Source organism: Amblyraja radiata, chromosome 4 (assembly GCF_010909765.2).
Source record: "Amblyraja radiata isolate CabotCenter1 chromosome 4, sAmbRad1.1.pri, whole genome shotgun sequence".
Classification (NCBI taxonomy): Eukaryota; Metazoa; Chordata; class Chondrichthyes; order Rajiformes; family Rajidae; genus Amblyraja; species Amblyraja radiata.
Window position 1 is genome coordinate 94,399,225 of NC_045959.1, and position 19,912 is coordinate 94,419,136.

The following is a 19,912-nucleotide window of genomic DNA, read 5'->3' on the forward strand; positions in this document are numbered from 1 at the left end:
TTAAACCTGGACCTGCAGGTAAGTGAAAATGCGGTCTTTATTCTCCCCATACTGTTTCACAGGTGGGGAAACATGGAGAGCTGTGCAAACAACGGCAAGTTTTAAGCCTGGACCTGCAGGTAAGTGATAGTGCGGTCTTTATTGTTCCCATACTGTTTTACAGGTGGGGGAAACATGCACAAGGCAAAGAAGTTGACCAGAGCTGCGACAAAGCTGGCGGGGGAAGACCGCAGAGTTGCGGGCGCCAGCAGCGGCCGGCGGCACAGGAATCACCCGTAAGGGAACAGCTGTGCCCGACTTCGCCCCCGCACCGGCCAGATTAAACACTGCGTCTGGTCGGGAAGGCAAGAAGAAAACCAAAAGAGTCGTTGACTGATGAGTCCGACTTTGGGCGGCCAGCGACCGTGAGCGCTGGAGCCGGTTGGAGCGGCTTATGGAGCCGAGCTCCAACATGAAAAAGAAAGTTGGAGCGGCTTATGGACCCGAGCTCCAACATGAAAAAGAAAGTTGGAGCGGCTTATGGAGCCGAGCTCCAACATGACAGGCTCCGGGAGACGGAGTCTAGTCACTGTGGGCACTATGTAAAACCCACAGCAGCACCTCTTGTAGGGCTGCACAGTGCATCTCCCTCGTCAGAGGGGAGTACTGGGGGGTCAATTCTGGGCTGACCCTGAAGAGGGGTTTTGACGAACAAAACTACAAGTGTGCAGGGGGTGCAGGAAGGCAAAATCTACTGGTCATGGTGTCCAAATACATGCAGCCAGACCACGATGGACACCACTGCAAAAATACTCGGGACCAGGAAACTGCGCATCCCTGAATGTTCCAGTCGTGGAAATAGCATCTGGAAACATGTCGGAGCAGGACTTAGGAAAGCCCTGGGGCTCATAAAGGCGACAACATTAAGGATCTCCTACAGCCAAAGACAGCACCCTTATGCACCCACCAGCAGAACAAGAGAAGCTGGTGAAAGCTCAAAGGCCGGGCATACAGGACAGCGGTCTTTTAGACCATAGCCCGGACCGGCCTTTCTGGAAGATGCGCAAACCCCCAACCCAAAAACAAAGCAGACACCGGCGCCTCAACCTCCAAGAAGACCACACAGAAGAAGCAAACTTCCACTGGCAATGGAGGTAGGTGGGTCTGGACCCTTACAAATTATAGGAAAAGTGGATAAAACACACATTGGTGGGAGATTACACTCTTTTGGATATGGTGTATATTAACTACAGACACTTATATCCTAAGCAGTATCCAGGGATATACCATTGAATTGTGCAAAAGGGGTAATGGGTAAACCCAACACGATTGGCTGGAATACATTGTACTACATATTCAGTACAAAATGGGAACTGGTAACTGCTAAAGGACTGATTTCCAAAGGCTACTCCATGGCTAGCATCGACCTAAAAGATGCTTACTATTCAGTGCCTACAAGGACTGATCACAAACGTTATTTAAAAAAATTCAACTGGATGGGGCAGCTCTGGCAGTATAGAGCTCTACCAAATACATAATCATATGATCATACTAATTGTGGGCATAACTTTGGAGTTGGCCTAACTAGCTGTAACAGCCACCATACAATTGGGTGAAAACTGGGGTTATCATCCATCCAGTTAAATCTAAACTAACGCCTACCAACATAATGGATTATTTGGGGTTCACTATTGACAGCTCACATGTCGGTGACTTTACCAAAGGACAAGGCTACAGTCTTAACTGAGGCCTGCAACAACCCCACTGACATCAGATTGGTAGCAAGTATAATAGTAAGATTAAACGAGAACTTACCAGTTTGAAGTTTGATCTGTATTTTATGAGGAGTTACGATGAGGGATTACGTGAAGAACCCGCTCAGTGCGCAGGCGCGGCATACTTCCAAGCAGCGGTGTGGAATCACAGATAGACACAGTTATTTTGAAGTAAACATAGTAAAGATAAGGAGACATCAATTTATTAGTTTGATCCATATAATGAGGGTGGGAGCGGAGGGCACGTAATCCCTCATCGTAACTCCTCATAAAATACAGATCAAACTTCAAACTGGTAAGTTCTCGTTTAATCTTACTATTTTACTTCGGAGTCACGTGAGTGCCTACGTGAAGTTTTCAAAGCTCTGTGATTTCAAACCGTGTAACAGTTTCATTTCACTCACTGCCGAAGTTCTTGAGGGAGGAAGTGTTATCGTAATCAACCAATGAGTCTATTTGTAGAAAAACACAATGGTATTTTTTAAACAATAACAACAAAGAATTAAGTTGCTCCCCTGGGCTTAAATTAAATATTTGCAGTTCGTAAATCTTTACTGCAAATAAACCAGGTTTTGCCAACGGCTTATTATAAAATTTCTAAACGGTCTTTTACCCCCCCCCCCCACCATCCTGCTGTAGCCAGGATGTGGTCTATAGGCATGTCCATTCTTTAGCCGTCGACATGGATGCTGCCCTGGTGGAATAAAATTTGTACATGTTAGTGTTTATCCCAGCAGTTTCTAGCACCTGCTTGAGCCATCTCGCAATGGTTTGGCTCGTCACCCGACCATAAGGTTTTTGTGACTGACCCACAAGGCTTTTCATCTCCCTCGAATATTTTGGTTGTGTCTATGTAGGATAGTAGGTGGGTCATGGCACATAACCGTGGTTCTGGTGGGTAAGCCAAGACTGGATTAAGTGTTCCTGGTCTGCTCTGTTTGATCAGTCGCTGGATAACGACAGATCTGGTCTGGAGCTGTGATCATGTTGTCCAGTCACAATAGGTGTAGTGACTGGACCCTCTGAGCGGATACAAGTGCCATCAACATGAGCGTCTTTAGTGTAGCTTGCTCGAGGCCGGGGGATCTGGCTGGTGGCCATTCCCTGAGATATGTCAGGACCACACTGATATCCCAAATATGGGTATACCTGGGCTTAGGGCTTGATATTGTAAATGCCCTTCATCAGTTTTACCACCAGTGGATGGGATCCCATCGCCTGTTGTCCTGGCGCTGGTTTGAGATAAGCAGAAAAAGCACTCTGCGCTGTGTTGATGGCACTGTAGCTGATCCCTACATCGTGGTGTAGATAGGCCAGGAACTCCAGTATGTTGGTGGCTGTAGCTGTTGCGTATGTTGTCCCTGTTTCCTGGCAGTACTTCTCCCTTTTTTGATGCTGGTTAAGTACTGCCTCTTGGTGGATGTTCGAAGGGATGCGGACATGGTGATGGTTTGTTTGGACAATCCCAGTTCCAGGTAAGGTCTGTTCAAACTTGCAACCCAGGCGTTTAATTTTCTCATGGCATGGGTGTTTAGCTTACCTGGTAGGTAAGTAGCTGATAGCCAAATATGTCTTTTGACACACCATTGCCAAATCATGTTGACCAATTTGTCGCATGATAATGGTTTTATGCCACCCATATGGTTAATATAAGCCATCACCGTAGTATTTATCAATTTGTAACCGAACATGCAAGTGCTGCATATTAGATACATATGCTTTTAAACCATAAAAGGCGCCCAACATCTCTAGATAGTTAATGCCCAGTGTAAGTAGTAATGATGACTCTAGGTTAGTCCATCTACCACCTGTGCTGGATATGGAGTTAGTCGCTCCCCAGCCTTGAGCACTGGCATCTGTTTGAGTACCTAAAGTAGGGTTAGTGATAAAGATAGGGCTGAAACTATGCCAAACGTTTTCTGCCCACCACTGTAGCTCTGATATTGCTCCAGTGGGTAAGTTCATGACTCGATCATAGTGACCTGTATGTCGTTTTATTGCCTGTACCTTTGCTCTCTGTAAAATTTTTTGATAGTGCAAAGATTGTGTAGCCGGAAATGCTGCTACCATTTCCACAATTACTCTTGCTACTTGTCGAATAGTTGGTCGCTCGTTGACCATTAAATTGTTGCATGATTGTGCTAATTTCAACCATTTTTGCCTTTGGGAAGGTAACAGTCATCTGGACTGAGTTAATTGTGAAGCCCAGGTAGTCCATGATAGTGGATGGCTTCAACTTAGATTTATCTGGATGTAGAACGAACCCCAGAGTTTCGAGGAGCTGTTTTGTAGCTGATACTGCTGCCACAGCCAATTCCATCATTTTCCCTACTATCAGAATATCATCCAGATATGCCATGACAATATGTTTTTGTTTTCTTAGTATTGCCATGGCTGGGTTCAATATTTTGGTGAATAATCTTGGGGCTGAAGTTAGCCCATAGGCCAATGCTTTGTACCATCCAGATAAATTTTAGGTATCTGCGATGATCCTTGTATATGGGTACTAGATAGTAAGCATCTTTAAGATAAATGCTTGCCATGAAGTGTCCTTTGGAATTCAGTTGTTTGGCAGTAACATATGTCTCCATTTTGAAATGTATATACTTAACAAATTTGTTTAGTGATGTTAAGTCAATGATGATGCGACAGCCACCATCTTTTTTGGTTTTAGTGAATATATTCGATACAAATTCCAAAGGTTCATGTTTGGTCTTTTCGATGACCCCCTTTGTGATAAGTCTCACCAGTTCAGCTTGCCCCTCACGTTTCTCTTTGACGGAGGGAGAAATACCCTTTTTCAAATTCCAAAGGTTCATGTTTTGCTTTTTCAATGATACCCTTTGTAACTAGTCTCATCAGTTCAACTTGTCCTTCTCGTCTCTCTTTTACTGAGAGGGAGAATACCCTTTGGGGTAAATGCTGAACTGGTGGCAAGTTACCTGATATAAACTGTATTTTGCATCCACTAATGCCATTGAGTATATATTGATCACTCGTGATAGACTCCCATGCTGCTTTAAACTGGTGCAATCTACCTCCTGTCAGTATTAAGCCTCCACCTCCCAAAAGTTGATAGGAACCAGACCCACCTACCTCCATGGTTACGGGTATTTCTTCTGATTCCCTTTGGTCGGACGAGGCTTGCGAGGTGTCTGATGTGGTGTGTTTGTTGGGGGTTGGCGCATTTTCCATGGGGTCCGCTCTGGGCCCTGGTCTAAAAAAGACTTACGGTGAAAGTAAGCGGACCCCGAGCTTTCACCAGTGTTGAATGGCGGATGTTTACTGGTGGATGCGGCGGGGTGCTGCCACTTGGTGGTGTGTGTTTTCAGTTTGCTCGTTTTATACCCTGCCTTCATGAGGCCTTGAGTTCTTGAGGCCTCGGTCATGTCCTTCATGCGTTTAGGTAGGTCTTTCCCGAAGAGCAGCCTGTCTGGCTCATCGGCTGGTGTTTTACACAGCCCCGCAAATCGAGGATTGATGGCAGGTTTGATGATTTCTTTCCGCAGATTATTAATTTCAAACTGCGTGTTACACAACAACGCGAGTGTATCCTGTTGATTGGTGGTCATCTCGGTGTTGTTTATAGAACGAGCAAACGAAGTGATGCCTGCTGTCAATAGTCAGAGTATCCACTGCAGCTTTAGCTCGTGGTGCCGGATGGTTGCCCCAATGTGTCCCCAGATTTGGCTGTTCACCGCTGGTACTTTTAGAGATTCACAGTTGTCCGGCACCGTATAGGTATCTAAAGCTTCACACCTGCTCCTGCAGAGCTCTGTTGGAAAGGTGATTGATACTTGCCGCTAGTTTGGCCTCTAGCGGTTCCCCTGCACGGGGTTTTGACACGTAGTGGCCCACTACACCAAGCAGCTGTTCCTGCTCCTGCACCCCCTGCATACTCCCGAAATCTTCAGTAATAACCCCTTGGTCTGGACCAGCCCAGTCCTGGTCCCCAAAGCTATCCTCTGGAAAGGAGGTTGCAATGGACAGTGCAGGAGGCACTGTAGAGGGAGTGCCTGACCTCCCTCTGCAAGAGCTCCCCTCCCGGGGTGCACCTTGCTGGAGCACCTGCTCCAAGAGCCGCTCCATGCGGCTCAGGCGGCTGTCCCTCCCCCTCCTGGGTGGAGAGACGTCCCCGTCCGACGAGTCGGATGCCACCGGCCGGTTGCTCTTCCGTTTGACTTTGCCTCTAGCCCGCTGTTCAGGCGTTAGCGGAGCTGGACTCGGCTCGGTGTCGGGGATAGCGGAGCGCCCGGATAGCGCTCCTACCGCCTGTTGCTGCCCCCCCCCCTTCTCCTCTTGCGGAGTTGGACGGGGGCAGATTTCTTCAAAAGTCTTGTCTTGAGTGTGGACATTCTGCAAGAGAAGACAGCCGGCTTTTCTTCGGTAAGGAAAGCCGACTTCTGTTCACTTACCTGACGGTCCGTCTTTGAAATTGCAGCGGGAGCTGTTTGACTTCCGCTGCTGCCGCTGTTGCACTGCTGGCGTAATGCCGCGCCTGCGCACTGAGCGGGTTCTTCACGTTGTCACTCACGTGACTCCGAAGTAAAATTGGCATATAGTGTCTGCCTTTCCAGCCACACAATTTGGACCTTTGTGTTACCAAAAATCTACAAAGGGCAAAATATAAACACTCAAAGTTAATACTGGTCATTTCGACAGACCAATAAGCCACCAATCAAAGCTTATGGAATTAAAATGGTGGAGGGATAACATTCGGCATTGTTCCAACCCTATCGTTATCAGCAAACCCTTAGTGGTGCTACAAACTGATGCCAGTGTGCTTGGTTGGGGTACTACCAATTTCCATCTCCATCTGTGGAGGTAGATGAAAGGCACAGGAGGCATCATCATCACAGACACTGGGCATAAACTACCTGGAAATGTGGGGTGCGTTCTATGGCCTAAAGTCATACTGCTCTGGGATAAATCACCAGCGTGTTAGACTACAGAGTGACAATCTGACTAATACAATTTGGTAATGGTGTGTCCAGAGAAATATTGGAATATCAGCTACTTACCTACCAGGTAACCCAAAATTCAGTGGCAGACATCAGGTCACGCAAATTCAATAAAATAAGACTTAATCACCAGTTACCAAACTGTGTTTCTTGGGAACCAGACCCTGGGACAGCAGGGACAGATGCTTTTCACTGCATTGAAGGGGCAATTGTTTATCTATGCATTCTCTCCTTTTCTGCATCATCAGTCGGGTATTACGAAAAATACAACAAGACTCAGCGTCTGTTAATTGGTAGTGCCGATTGGCCTACTTAACCATGGTTCCCTGTGATACTCAACATGGGGTTTAACCATGCATCACCATCCTGAAACAACCAGATTATTGGTTCATCCCGTAACAGGGGATCCCATCCATGTCAAAAACAACAAACCTATCAATTTGTGGAGTCTAAAGAAACCTCTACTGCAACTGGGACTGGCGGACCGAACATTGAACATTATCTCAGCGGGCCACAGACAGTCCACCAAAAACTATATCTGGTATACATCAGGAAATGGGAGATATATTGTCACAGAAACAACATCACCTACAGTTTGATGAACATAACGTCTGTTCTCGAATTCCTGGCAGGCCTCCATTATGATGAGGGGCTCAGTTACAGTGCCATTAACTGCGCCAGAAGTGCCCTATCAACATATCTATGGCGAGGATCAGAGCGTCATTCTGTTGGGACTCACCCCTGGTAACCAAACTTATGAGGGGAATGTTTAATATCTATCCCCCAAGAACCAAGTACTCTCTAAATGGGATATGAGTATTGCCCTAACGTTGCAAAGGAATTGGTCTCCAGCAACAGCTCTGTCCCTGCAAAGACTGACGCACAAAACAGTCATGCTGATGGCTTTGGTCACGGCACTAAGGATACAGTCGTACATAAGTTAAGGCTAGACTATATGACTTCTTCAACAGGAATATAACGTTTCATATTACGAATTAGTCAAACAGAACAGACCGGGATCATCAGGCCTCAAAATAGAATTTAGGGATTACCCTACAGATATCGTCTCTGTATAATAAGACAATTATTGTTCTATATGGAGAACACCAAAAACATCTGAGGCCATGAGATGACACTACTAATCAGCCACAAACAAACCCACAAAAAAGTGTCGGTTCAAACTATTTCCAGATGGCTGAAACAGGTTTTAACAACAGCTGGGGTGGATACTAACATATTCAAATCTTATTCCACCAGGGCTGCAACTACATCGGCAGCTATGGAGTTGGATATACCAATGAACCAAATCCTCGAGACAGCAGGATGGATCAGGGGAAAATGTTCCAACTATTCTAACACAAACCAATAGTTAAACTGGAACTTTGCAGAGCCAATTTTAAGTTCTGTAATATAATTTCACCCCATAAATAGGGGCTATAATTTGTTGTTAACAATTTATCATGGATTTCAATGTTAGATTCATGTCTAAACATGTTAACACAATTCATCCCACAGTCAATTAAGGCAGATGTGATGCATGGACTCGTTTCCACGGCATGAAATCACAGAGCTTTGAAATCTTCACGTAGTCACTCACGTGACTCCGAAGTAAAATAGTAAGATTAAACGAGAACTTACCAGTTCGAAGTTTGATCGTTATTTTATGAGGAGTAACGTTGAGGGATTACGTGCCCTCCGCTCCCACCCTTGATCATATACTCAACTGGTATCTCTTCTCTAATCTTACTATGTTCAGTCATTACAGTTATCTGTGATTTCACACCGCTGCTTTGAAGAATGACACGCACGCGTCCTGGCGGGGTTCTTCACGTATTCCCTCAACGTACTCCTCATAAAATAACAATCAAACTTCGAACTGGTAAGTTCTCGTTTAATCTTACTATTTATTGCCAATGTATACCTGAAATATTGAGGATATCTTACTCCTTGCCTAAATGTTGTCCAGGTCATATTGTCGGAGAGTATAGACTGCTGCATACCTGGACTGGATCTGAACATAATTAAACGTTCTTACTTGTGACCTTACCAATGCTCATTAATGTCTCACTTGGTCAAATGTTGCTCTGTTCTCAAGGGCATTTGGTTTTGTGATCCTCAGGTTTTGAAGGAAGCTAAACTGAACACCTATGAGCAAGTTATTATTGAGAAAGTGCAGCGTAAAAGCACTGTTGCCAGCACATACAATGTACTTACAATTATACTTTGATGATGATTGAGAGTAGAACCCATGCTGGCATTTAAATGTAATTAATTCAGGAAGACCACATCCAAGATGGCGGCGCTGCCTTAGCAGCTGCGGCTCGCCTGCAGTCCGTCTGCTTTTTTTTATTTTTTTGTTATTCTTTTAGTTAATTTTTTGGTTTATTTGATTGTGTATGTGTGGGTGGGGGGAGAAACATGTTTTTGGTCTCTTCCTTCGGGGGGATGCGACTTCTCATGTCGTATCCCCCGTCTCCGCCTGCGCCGAGGCCTAATGGCGGAGCAGGCGGCCTCGGAGCTGGGGCAGCGTTCCAGCGGCAGCGGTCCAACTCCGGAGCTATGGTGTTCCAACGGCAGCGGCGACCCGGCCTCGGAGCTGGGGCAGTGGCAACGGTGACCCGGCCTCGGAGCTGCGTTAGCGGCAGCGGTGACCCGGCCTCGGAGCTGGGGCAGCGGCCTCGGAGTTGGGACAGCGGCAGCGGCAACCCGGCCTCGGAGCTGGGGCAGCGGCAGCGGCGACCCGGCCTCGGAACTGGGGCAGTGGCAGCGGCAACCCGGCCTCGGAGCTAGAGCAGCGGCAGCGGCGACCTGGCCTCGGAGCTGCGGCAGCGGAGGCGACTCGGCCTCGGAGCTGGGGCAGCGGCAGCGGCGACCCGACCTCGGAGCTGGGGCAGTGTTCTGGCGGCAGCGGCCACCCTACCCGACCGCGGGTCCAGTGGACGACATCGTCGGGAGCTCACAGGTCACAGGTTGCGGACCTGTTTTCCGGAGCTCCCACAACAACAGCTGCGTCCGCTGGACGGGAGGGTGGCAGCGGTCCGACTCCGGAGCTGTGGTGTTCCGACGGCAGCGGCGACCTGGCCTTGGAGCTGGGGCAGTGGCAACGGTGACCCGGCCTCGGAGCTGCGTTAGCGGCAGCGGCGACCCGACCTCGGAGCTGGGGCAGTGTTCTGGCGGCAGCGGCCACCCTACCCGACCGCGGGTCCAGTGGACGACATCGTCGGGAGCTCACAGGTCACAGGCTGCGGACCTGTTTTCCGGAGCTCCCACAACAACAGCTGCGTCCGCTGGACTGGAGGGCGGCAGCTTCGGCATCTTTGACCACCCCGGGCCGCGGAGTTGAACCGGCCCGTTCGCGGACCTTGGATTCAGCCGCGGGACTGACATTACTTACCATCGCCCGGCGGGGTCACAACATCTGAAGCCTGGATCGCCTTGGCGCAGAGGGATAATAAGAAGGGATGAGACAAAGACAAGACTTTTGCCTTCCATCACAGTGAGGAGGTGCCTGGTGAACTCACTGTGGTGGATGTTAATTTGTGTTTATTGTGTGGTTTTGTCATTTTTACTATATGTAGGACTGCAAGGCAACAACATTTTGTTCAGACCGCAAGGTCTGAATGACAATAAAGGCTACTTTGACTTTGACTTTGACATTTAGCACAAACATCAACAGTCCAAACCATGGACTGTTTGCCCTCCTCCCATCAGGGAGGCGGTACAGGAGACTCAGGTCTCGCACCAGCAAGGTAAGGAACAGCTACTTCCCCAACACCATTACCCTGCTAAACTCACAGGCCTGGCGCTACTCCCCCCCCCCCCCCCCTTCCCATCAGTATTATTTATAGTTTATATAATTCCGGAAGTGGCGGCGCTGTGAAACGGCTGCGGCTCGCCTGCAGTCTGTCTGTTTTTACTTTTTTTGTGTTGTTTTTTTTTGTCTAGTTCAGTTAAACTTTTGGTTATTAGGTGGTGTTATGTGTGTGGGGGGGGGGGCTGAAACAGGGCTTTCTGTCTCTCCCTTCGGGGGAATGCGACTTTTTTGTCGTATCCCCCTTCTCTTCTCCCGCCTGAGCTGAGACCCAACGGCGGAGCTGGCGGCCTCCAACCTGCGACCGACCTCGAGGCTCCGGAGGTAGAGCCAGCCAGGACTCACCAACGCGAGGCTGGCCATCTTCGAGCTGCGGCAACGTTCGGGCAGCGGCACGACTCGGCACTCCGGTGAGGGCGGACAGCGCGGGGCTGAGACACTCCTGTGTGGGCGGCCCGGCTACCGGCTGGAAGGCGCTCCCGTGTGGGCGGCCTGGGTCCCGGCTGGAAGGCGTTCCTGTGTGAGCGGCCCGGCTCTCGGCTGGAATGCGCTCCCGTGTGGGCGGCACGGTGCGGGGCTGAGACGCTCTCGTGTGGGCGGCCCGGTGCGGGGCGGAGACGGTGCTCCGGTGGCAATGGTGGCGTTATGGCGGCGGCGACCTGAATCCGGGGCTCGGCCGCGGGCCAGTGGACGACATCGTCGGGAGCTCGCAGGTCACAGGCTGGTGCCTGTTTTCCGGAGCTCCCGTGGCAACAGCTGCGTCCGCTGGACTGGAGGGCGGCAGCTTCGACCACCTCCGGGCCGCGGAGCTTGAACCGCGGGACTGACTTACCATCGCCCGGTGGGGGTATTGCCTCAGCGCAGAGGGAGAAGAGGAGGGAAGAGACAGTAACTCTAAGACTTTTGCCTCCATCACAGTGAGGAGGTGCTTGGTGAACTCACTGTGGTGGATGTTAATTTGTGTTTATTGTGTGTTGTTATTATTACATGTATGGCTGCAGGCAACAACATTTCGTTCAGACCGAAAGGTCTGAATGACAAATAAAGGATTCAATTATAGTTAAGCTCTTATTCACCAGAATATAGCACATGTCAATCTTTTGCACCTTAACAACTATCTGTATATATGTTTATGCCTATGTACATACACCAATATATCCTCATTTGTATATATTGTCTTAATCAGCACTTTACTACTTTGCACTCTGGTTAGATGCAAAATTGCATTTTGTTGTACCTGTATTTGTACTATGTGCAATGACAATAAAGTTGAATCTAATCTAATCTAACCATCTTGAGCGAGTGACTGTCTGATCCCTTCCTATTTACATTTTAAATCTGCTTAATTATGATTAAGGAACATTGAGGCCTGATGAGGCCACCCAAGATGCCTATCTAAGCAAGTCCCTTACCTGGGATTGGCCTGTATTCCTCTGAACCTTCCTATACATGTACCTGTCCAAATGCCTTTTGAATGTTGTACTGTATATGCCCGTACCACTTCCTCTGGCAGCTCATTCTATATACCCACCACCCGCTGTGTGAAAAACGGCCATAAAAATGTTGCAGTCTAAAAACTTACCCCTCAAATTCCTTTTAAAACCACTTCCTCTCACCTTAAGCATGCTCTCTTATTTTTTGATGCCCCTACGATGGGGAAAATTCTCCTTCACTCCGAGGAAGTACCTCAGTGTTTTTCACTGATGTCTGTGGAGAAGATTGCAGCATATGGAGACGATTTTTGCAGAAACTGCAGCCAAAGCATCGATTGTCCATTCAGGGCTCTAATTTGTAGGCAGATGCTGACTGGCTGCAGGGTCTTCCCCTCATCGAACTGGTAACTAAAAACAAAGGTCATGTGTCATGACGTAGTTCCAGCATAAACAAGCACAACAGACATTGATGACATAATTACACGTGGAAGTGGCATTTCAGAGAAAGACATCCATGCTAAGGAGTCTTGCGACGAAATTAACAATTCAACATTTGCAATGAGTAGATAATGAGCTAAAATGTGAAATGTTTTGGCAAACATCCTTCATAAGGGTGTGCATATCTCTGAAGATCTCTCCTGGTCCGAGAACACTGATGCAATTATAAAGAAAGCTCATCAGCGCCTCTACTTCCTGAGAAGATTACGGAGAGTCGGTATATCAAGGAGGACTCTCTCAAACTTCTAGAGGTGCACAGTAGAGAGCATGCTAACCAGGTTGCATCGTGGCTTTGTTCGGCAATTTGAGCGTCCAGGAGCGGTAAAGACTGCAAAAAGTTGTAAACACTGCCCAGTCCATCATCGGCTCTGACCTCCCTACCATCGAGGGGATCTATCGCAGTCGCTGCCTCAAAAAGGTTGCCAGCATCATCAAGGACCCACACCATCCTGGCCACTCACTCGTCTCCCCGCTGCCTTCAGGTAGAAGGTACAGTAGCCTGAAATCTGCAACATCCAGGTTCAGGAATAGCTCTTCCCCACAGCCATCAGGCTATTAAACTCAAACAAAACTGATCATTAGTAGCCCATTGCACTTTATCTGTTTATTTATGTGTATATATATATATATATATATATATATTCATTGGTATATGGTCACACTGATCTGTTCTGTTCTGTATTTATTTATGCCTATTTTCTGTTTGGTTGAAGCAAAGTAAGAATTTAATTGTCCTATTTGGAACACATGACAATAAACTCTTGAATCTTGAATATGGTTCGACGCAGGAAAAAATAAGTGGAAAATGAAACATGGTTATTTTGATACCTTTCCCATTCTGTTTTGCAATGCTTTCATTCAGGATAAGAAAACATACACTTGCCCTGTCTGTGAAAAATCCTTTACGGATGATCGACTGATCAAGTCTCACATCACCACATATCATCCTGGTGAGTATCTGGATTATTACACGCTTATCCCCATCTGCCTTATTACACAAGTGAAGGATAAGATTGGCCCTCAATTGAAGTGAATTACACTTTTCCTTCAGGGTTAATCATTTGTGGGACTAGAGAGAGTTTGTGCAATTTTTATGATGTACTTGCTAAGTTTGAAAGTCGTGTGATACGTATGTGTGCATAATGGACAGGTGCTACATGCAGAAAATATTTGTGTATCCTATCTTTATCGAATCAAAATGCTCGGAGACTTGTATGAATTAGGAAAATTATTATCATTTCAACAATTACAACTGAAATATAATTTGAAAAATATTCAATATTTTAAATATCTTCAAATCCGTGACTATCTGAAAAAATACACAAAAGACTATCATAACATGTCCCCAGACTTATTGGATGAAGCCATTAAGACAAAGGCTGAATCAGCAAATCTAATATCATACTTATACAACATTATTTTAAATATAGAAATACCTACAACCGATGGTATTAGAAGAGACTGGGAACAAGAACTGGCTATAAAAATTTCAAAAGAGAGCTGGGATAAACACTTACTATATGTGCATAAATGCTCGATCAACGTACGACATACTCTAATTCAATACAAAACATTACATAGACTATATTATTCAAAAACTGAAATAAATAAACTTTTCCCCAATGTCTCACCCATTTGTGATAAATGTCAGTCACAAGAAGCTACCATAGCGCACTCTTTTGTTTTTTGTATAAAAATCCAAAAATTCTGGAATGAAATATTTGAAATCTTCACAAAATTATTTAAAATAAAACTTGTACCAAAAGCAGAATGGATCATTTTTGGAATATAGGAAGGTAACCCCGAATTAAACGTGTTTCAAAAGAACTTACTTAATTACGGGCTAATAATGGGAAAAAAGCTTATACTCAAATTTTGGAAAAATGCTCCAATACCAACAATAAAAATGTGGATTTCAAACATGTTCGAAACACTACACTTGGAAGAGATGAGACTCCTCCTAGCAGGCAAAGCAGACCACTTCCAAAAGACGTGGTCTGCATTTATGGAACTATTACAAGTATAAGGTGCAATCCACGCATTTATCCTCCACCTCGCTCCATTCCTACTCTCACTGTCGTGAGAGTAGGAATGGAGCGAGGTGGAGGATAAATGCGTGGATGAGAGACTGGTGCAGTGGGTATGGATTCAAGTTTCTGGATCATTGGGACCTCTTTTGGGGAAGGTGCGACCTGTACAGAAAGGACGGGTTGCACTTGAACTCAAGGGGGACCAATATCCTGGCGGGGAGATTTGCAAAGGCTACTGGGGAGACTTTAAACTAGTATGGTTGGGGGGAGGGACTCAAATTGGGAAAGCTAGCAGTCAGTGTGTGAAGCAGGGGGCAGAGAATGGTAGCACTCTGACCCAAAATGTAGGGGAGAGAGAAGAAAAAGAAAATAATCAGAGAATAAGAGAGGGTGGGTTTCTTAAATGTGTATATTTTAATGCTAGGAGCATTGTAAGAAAAGTGGATGAACTTAGAGCCTGGATTGACACCTGGAAGTATGATGTTGTGGCGATCAGTGAAACATGGTTGCAGGAGGGCTGTGATTGGAAACTAAATATTCCAGGATTTCATTGCTTCAGGTGTGATAGAATTGGAGGGGCAAGAGGTGGAGGTGTTGCATTGCTTATCAGGGAAGATATTACAGCAGTGCTTTGGCAGGATAGATTAGAGGGCTCGTCTAGGGAGGCTATTTGGGTGGAACTGAGAAATGGGAAAGGGGTAGCAACACTTATAGGGGTGTATTATAGACCGCCAAATGGGGAGCGAGAATTGGAAGAGCAAATATGTAAGGAGATTGCAGATATTAGTAGTAAGCACAAGGTAGTGATTGTGGGAGATTTCAATTTTCCACACATAGACTCGGAAACACATTCTGTAAATGGGCTGGATGGGTTGGAGTTTGTAAAATGTGTGCAGGATAGTTTTTTGCAACAATATATAGAAGTACCTACTAGAGAAGGGGCGGTACTGGACCTCCTGTTAGGAAATGAGATGGGTCAGGTGGCAGAGGTATGCGTTGGGAACAGTTCGGGTCCAGTGATCACAATACCATTAGTTTCAATATAATTATGGAGAGGGACAAAACTGGACCTAGGGTTGAGATTTTTGATTGGAGAAAGGCTAACTTTGAGGAGATGCGAAAGGATTTAAAAGGAGTAAATTGGGACAGTTTGTTTTATGGGAAAGATGTGGAAGAGAAATGGAGTACATTTAAAGGTGAAATTTTAAGAGTACAGAATCTTTATGTCCCTGTTCGTTTGAAAGGAAATCGTAAAAATTGTAAAGAGCCATGGTTTTCAAGGGAAATTGGACACTTGGTTCGGAAAAAGAGGGAGATCTACAATAGTTATAGGCAGCATGGAGTAAATGAGGTGCTTGAGGAGTATAAAGAATGTAAAAAGAATCTTAAGAAAGAAATTAGAAAAGCTAAAAGAAGATATGAGGTTGCTTTGGTAAGTAAGGTAAAAGTAAATCCGAAGGGTTTCTACCGCTATATTAATAGCAAAAGGATAAAGAGGGATAAAATTGGTCCATTAGAGAGTCCGAGTGGCCAACTATCTGCAGAGCCAAAAGAGATGGGGGAGATATTGAACAGTTTCTTTTCTTCGGTATTCACCAAGGAGAAGGATATTGAATTATGTGAGGTAAGGGAAACAAGTAGAGTAGCTATGGAAACTATGAGGATCAAAGAAGAGGAAGTACTGACACTTTTGAGAAATATAAAAGTGGATAAGTCTCCAGGTCCGGACAGGATATTCCCTAGGACATTGAGGGAAGTTAGTGTAGAAATAGCAGGGGCTATGGCAGAAATATTTCAAATGTCATTAGAAACGGGAATAGTGCCGGAGGATTGGCGTACTGCGCATGTTGTTCCATTGTTTAAAAAGGGGTCTAAGAGTAAACCTAGCAATTATAGACCTGTTAGTTTGACGTCAGTGGTGGGCAAATTAATGGAAAGAATACTTAGAGATAATATATATAAGCATTTGGATAAACAGGGTCTGATTAGGAACAGTCGACATGGATTTGTGCCTGGAAGGTCATGTTTAACTAATCTTCTTGAATTTTTTGAAGATGTTACTCGGGAAATTGATGAGGGTAAAGCAGTGGATGTTGTGTATATGGACTTCAGTAAGGCCTTTGACAAGGTTCCTCATGGAAGGTTGGTTAAGAAGGTTCAATGGTTGGGTATTAATGGTGGAGTAGCAAGATGGATTCAACAGTGGCTGAATGGGAGATGCCAGAGAGTAATGGTGGATGGTTGTTTGTCAGGTTGGAGGCCAGTGACGAGTGGGGTGCCACAGGGATCTGTGTTGGGTCCACTGTTGTTTGTCATGTACATCAATGATCTGGACGATGGCGTGGTAAATTGGATTAGTAAGTATGCAGATGATACTAAGATAGGTGGGGTTGCGGGTAATGAAGTAGAGTTTCAAAGTCTACAGAGAGATTTATGCCAGTTGGAAGAGTGGGCTGAAAGATGGCAGATGGAGTTTAATGCTGATAAGTGTGAGGTGCTACATCTTGGCAGGACAAATCAAAATAGGACGTACATGGTAAATGGTAGGGAATTGAAGAATGTAGGTGAACAGAGGGATCTGGGAATAACTGTGCACAGTTCCCTGAAAGTGGAATCTCATGTAGATAGGGTGGTAAAGAAAGCTTTTGGTGTGCTGGCCTTTATAAATCAGAGCATTGAGTATAGAAGTTGGGATGTAATGTTAAAATTGTACAAGGCATTGGTGAGGCCAATTCTGGAGTATGGTGTACAATTTTGGTCGCCTAATTATAGGAAGGATGTCAACAAAATAGAGAGAGTACAGAGGAGATTTACTAGAATGTTGCCTGGGTTTCAGCAACTAAGTTACAGAGAAAGGTTGAACAAGTTAGGGCTTTATTCTTTGGAGCGCAGAAGGTTAAGGGGGGACTTGATAGAGGTTTTTAAAATGATGAGAGGGATAGACAGAGTTGACGTGGAAAAGCTTTTCCCACTGAGAGTAGGGAAGATTCAAACAAGGGGACATGACTTGAGAATTAAGGGACTGAAGTTTAGGGGTAACATGAGGGGGAACTTCTTTACTCAGAGAGTGGTAGCTGTGTGGAATGAGCTTCCAGTGAAGGTGGTGGAGGCAGGTTCGTTTTTATCATTTAAAAATAAATTGGATAGTTATATGGATGGGAAAGGAATGGAGGGTTATGGTCTGAGCGCAGGTATATGGGACTAGGGGAGATTATGTGTTCGGCACGGACTAGAAGGGTCGAGATGGCCTGTTTCCGTGCTGTGATTGTTATATGGTTATATAGTAATTTAAAATATAAATGGTACCAGGATCGTAACGGGGGGTATAAAATAAAGTTTTTAAAAAAAAATACGGTTGGTATATCCTTATTTGCGGAGTTTTGTGTTACAATAGAGCGATTGTTTTTCCTTTTTTTTCTTTTCTTTCTAGGGTCTAATTTCCTTTCTTTACTTCCTTCTCTAACTTCTTCCCTAAGGGGCTTTCTTTTCCCAACACTTTCCTGCACCTTCACGATTCTTGCTCACTTTCCTTACTTCTTTTATTTCTATCTTTTTTAAAGCTCGAAAAATGAAGTGGTACAACAAATGTATTAAGATATATGTGATGTGTATTATTGTAATTTACTGTACTTCTAATAAAAAAAAATATTAAAAAAATTAAAAAATAATGGACAGGTGCTACATGCAGAAAATATTTGTGTATCCTATCTTTATTAGTCCTCTAAAATCAAATACACAATAAATGTATTGGGTGTAGGAAGGAACTGCAGATGCTGGAGTTTTAAGATAGTCCCTGGTAAAATGGAATATTGGATCGAGTCGGAAGAAGGGTCACGACCCGAAATATTATGTATTCCTTTTCTCCAAAGATGCTGCCCAAATGTATTGGGTGTATTGGGGAACAGAGGGATAGAGATCCCAAAAGGCAGCAGCACTGTAGAAAAGGTGCTGAAGAAGCCATAGGGGATGCTTGCCTTCACTACCCCAGCATAGAACTTTGCATTAAAGTAATGGATAATAAAGATGTACACAATTATGAACGTCATAGGTAGAGCTCCATAACATAAGTGTTCAACATCAAATGCCATATGTCTAAGGGAAGGGGTAAGGCGGTTAGAAGTGATCTGAGGGAGAATCTTTTCTCTGAATGGGTAGTGGATTCAGGTATTCGCGCAACATATAAAATCCAGGCCCACAACCGAATTTCCTGTGCCCTTCATTCCAGAGCCTTGCTAGATTATCTGTTTTGCCGAGATCAGTCGAACGGTACGGGCCGCCTAGATCAGCAGGGAGCCAAGATACTGGCCCGCAAAGTCGGCCTCTGAAGTTGATTATGGGAACACATATGCCGGCTCCTGCCGGGCCAGTGTACAAGAGCCCTGGCTGCAGGGGGTAAATTTGACTCACTGATCGGCTACGGAAATCCAGATGAGACCAAGATCACCAACCTTGGGTCGCCTTCTGGTGACCATCAGTTACCAGAAAATTGATGATGGGCCTGCACTTGATGTTTGGAACACTCATTTTAACAGCCATCGTTGAGCATCGACCAACAACAAAATTCTAATTTAAACTGTCAATTATCTATTTGTAGAAGTACCCATGAGCACCATCTCTGAAATTCTGGGAAAACGTGTACAGCTTAAAGGATTGATTGGAAAACGAGCAGTAAAATGCCCTTATTGTGACTGCTACTTTCGGAAGAATGGCACTGACCTGCAGCGCCATATCTGGGCTCATGAAGGTATGAATACTCAATTGCATAGAAAACTACATCTTAATGTGGATTTGTTTCCAGCCCTATCATCCTACCTCTTCCTACCTATCATCCTATCTCTTCTTCTCCATAATTTATCTACAAATAAAAACTTTTCCCATTCGAATAAAAGGTAATCAATCTGAAATGTTAACACTTATTTCCACAGATGCTGCCTGATCTGCTGAGCACTTTTTGCTTTTCTTACAGATTTGTTGTCTTTGAAATACTGATTGAAAATGTTCAGTCCGACATTGTTTGTTCTGACTACTCGTGCTGTCCGCCATATTTAAAACTGTAATTCAGATTTATATTAATTAACTAACTCTCTCACTAAGATCCAAAATTAACTAAGATCTGTACTAGCATGGCTAATTAACCCATTAGTGTAACTTCATGTTCATAAGTGATAGGGGCAGAATTAGGCCATTTGGCCCATCAAGTCTACTCCAGCATTCAATCATGGCTGATCTATCTTCCCTTCTCAACCCCATTCTTCTGCCTTCTCCCCATTACACCTGACACCCATACTATTCAACTTTTCTTATCTCAGCCAAAATTGTTTCCAACTTTTAGGGAAACAAGGTTGAGGACAGTTCTCAGAACTCTTACATGATTCAGAGTGTCCACACTTAAAAAGGATGGTTCTCCTCAGAGGACGATGATCCT

The 19,912-nt window shown here is 45.2% G+C and overlaps 1 protein-coding gene across 4 annotated transcripts in view; it reads left to right on the forward strand.

Annotated features, from left to right (window-relative positions):
* zfat (zinc finger and AT-hook domain containing) overlaps positions 1-19,912 on the forward strand; it is a 104,991-nt gene that overhangs the window by 55,106 nt on the left and 29,973 nt on the right. For all 4 annotated transcript variants that reach the window (XM_033019962.1, XM_033019963.1, XM_033019965.1 and 1 more), the window contains exons 8-9: positions 13,320-13,407; positions 19,082-19,231. In XM_033019962.1, coding sequence (XP_032875853.1) covers positions 13,320-13,407; positions 19,082-19,231 — 238 coding nt within the window. The remainder of the gene's footprint in view (positions 1-13,319; positions 13,408-19,081; positions 19,232-19,912) is intronic.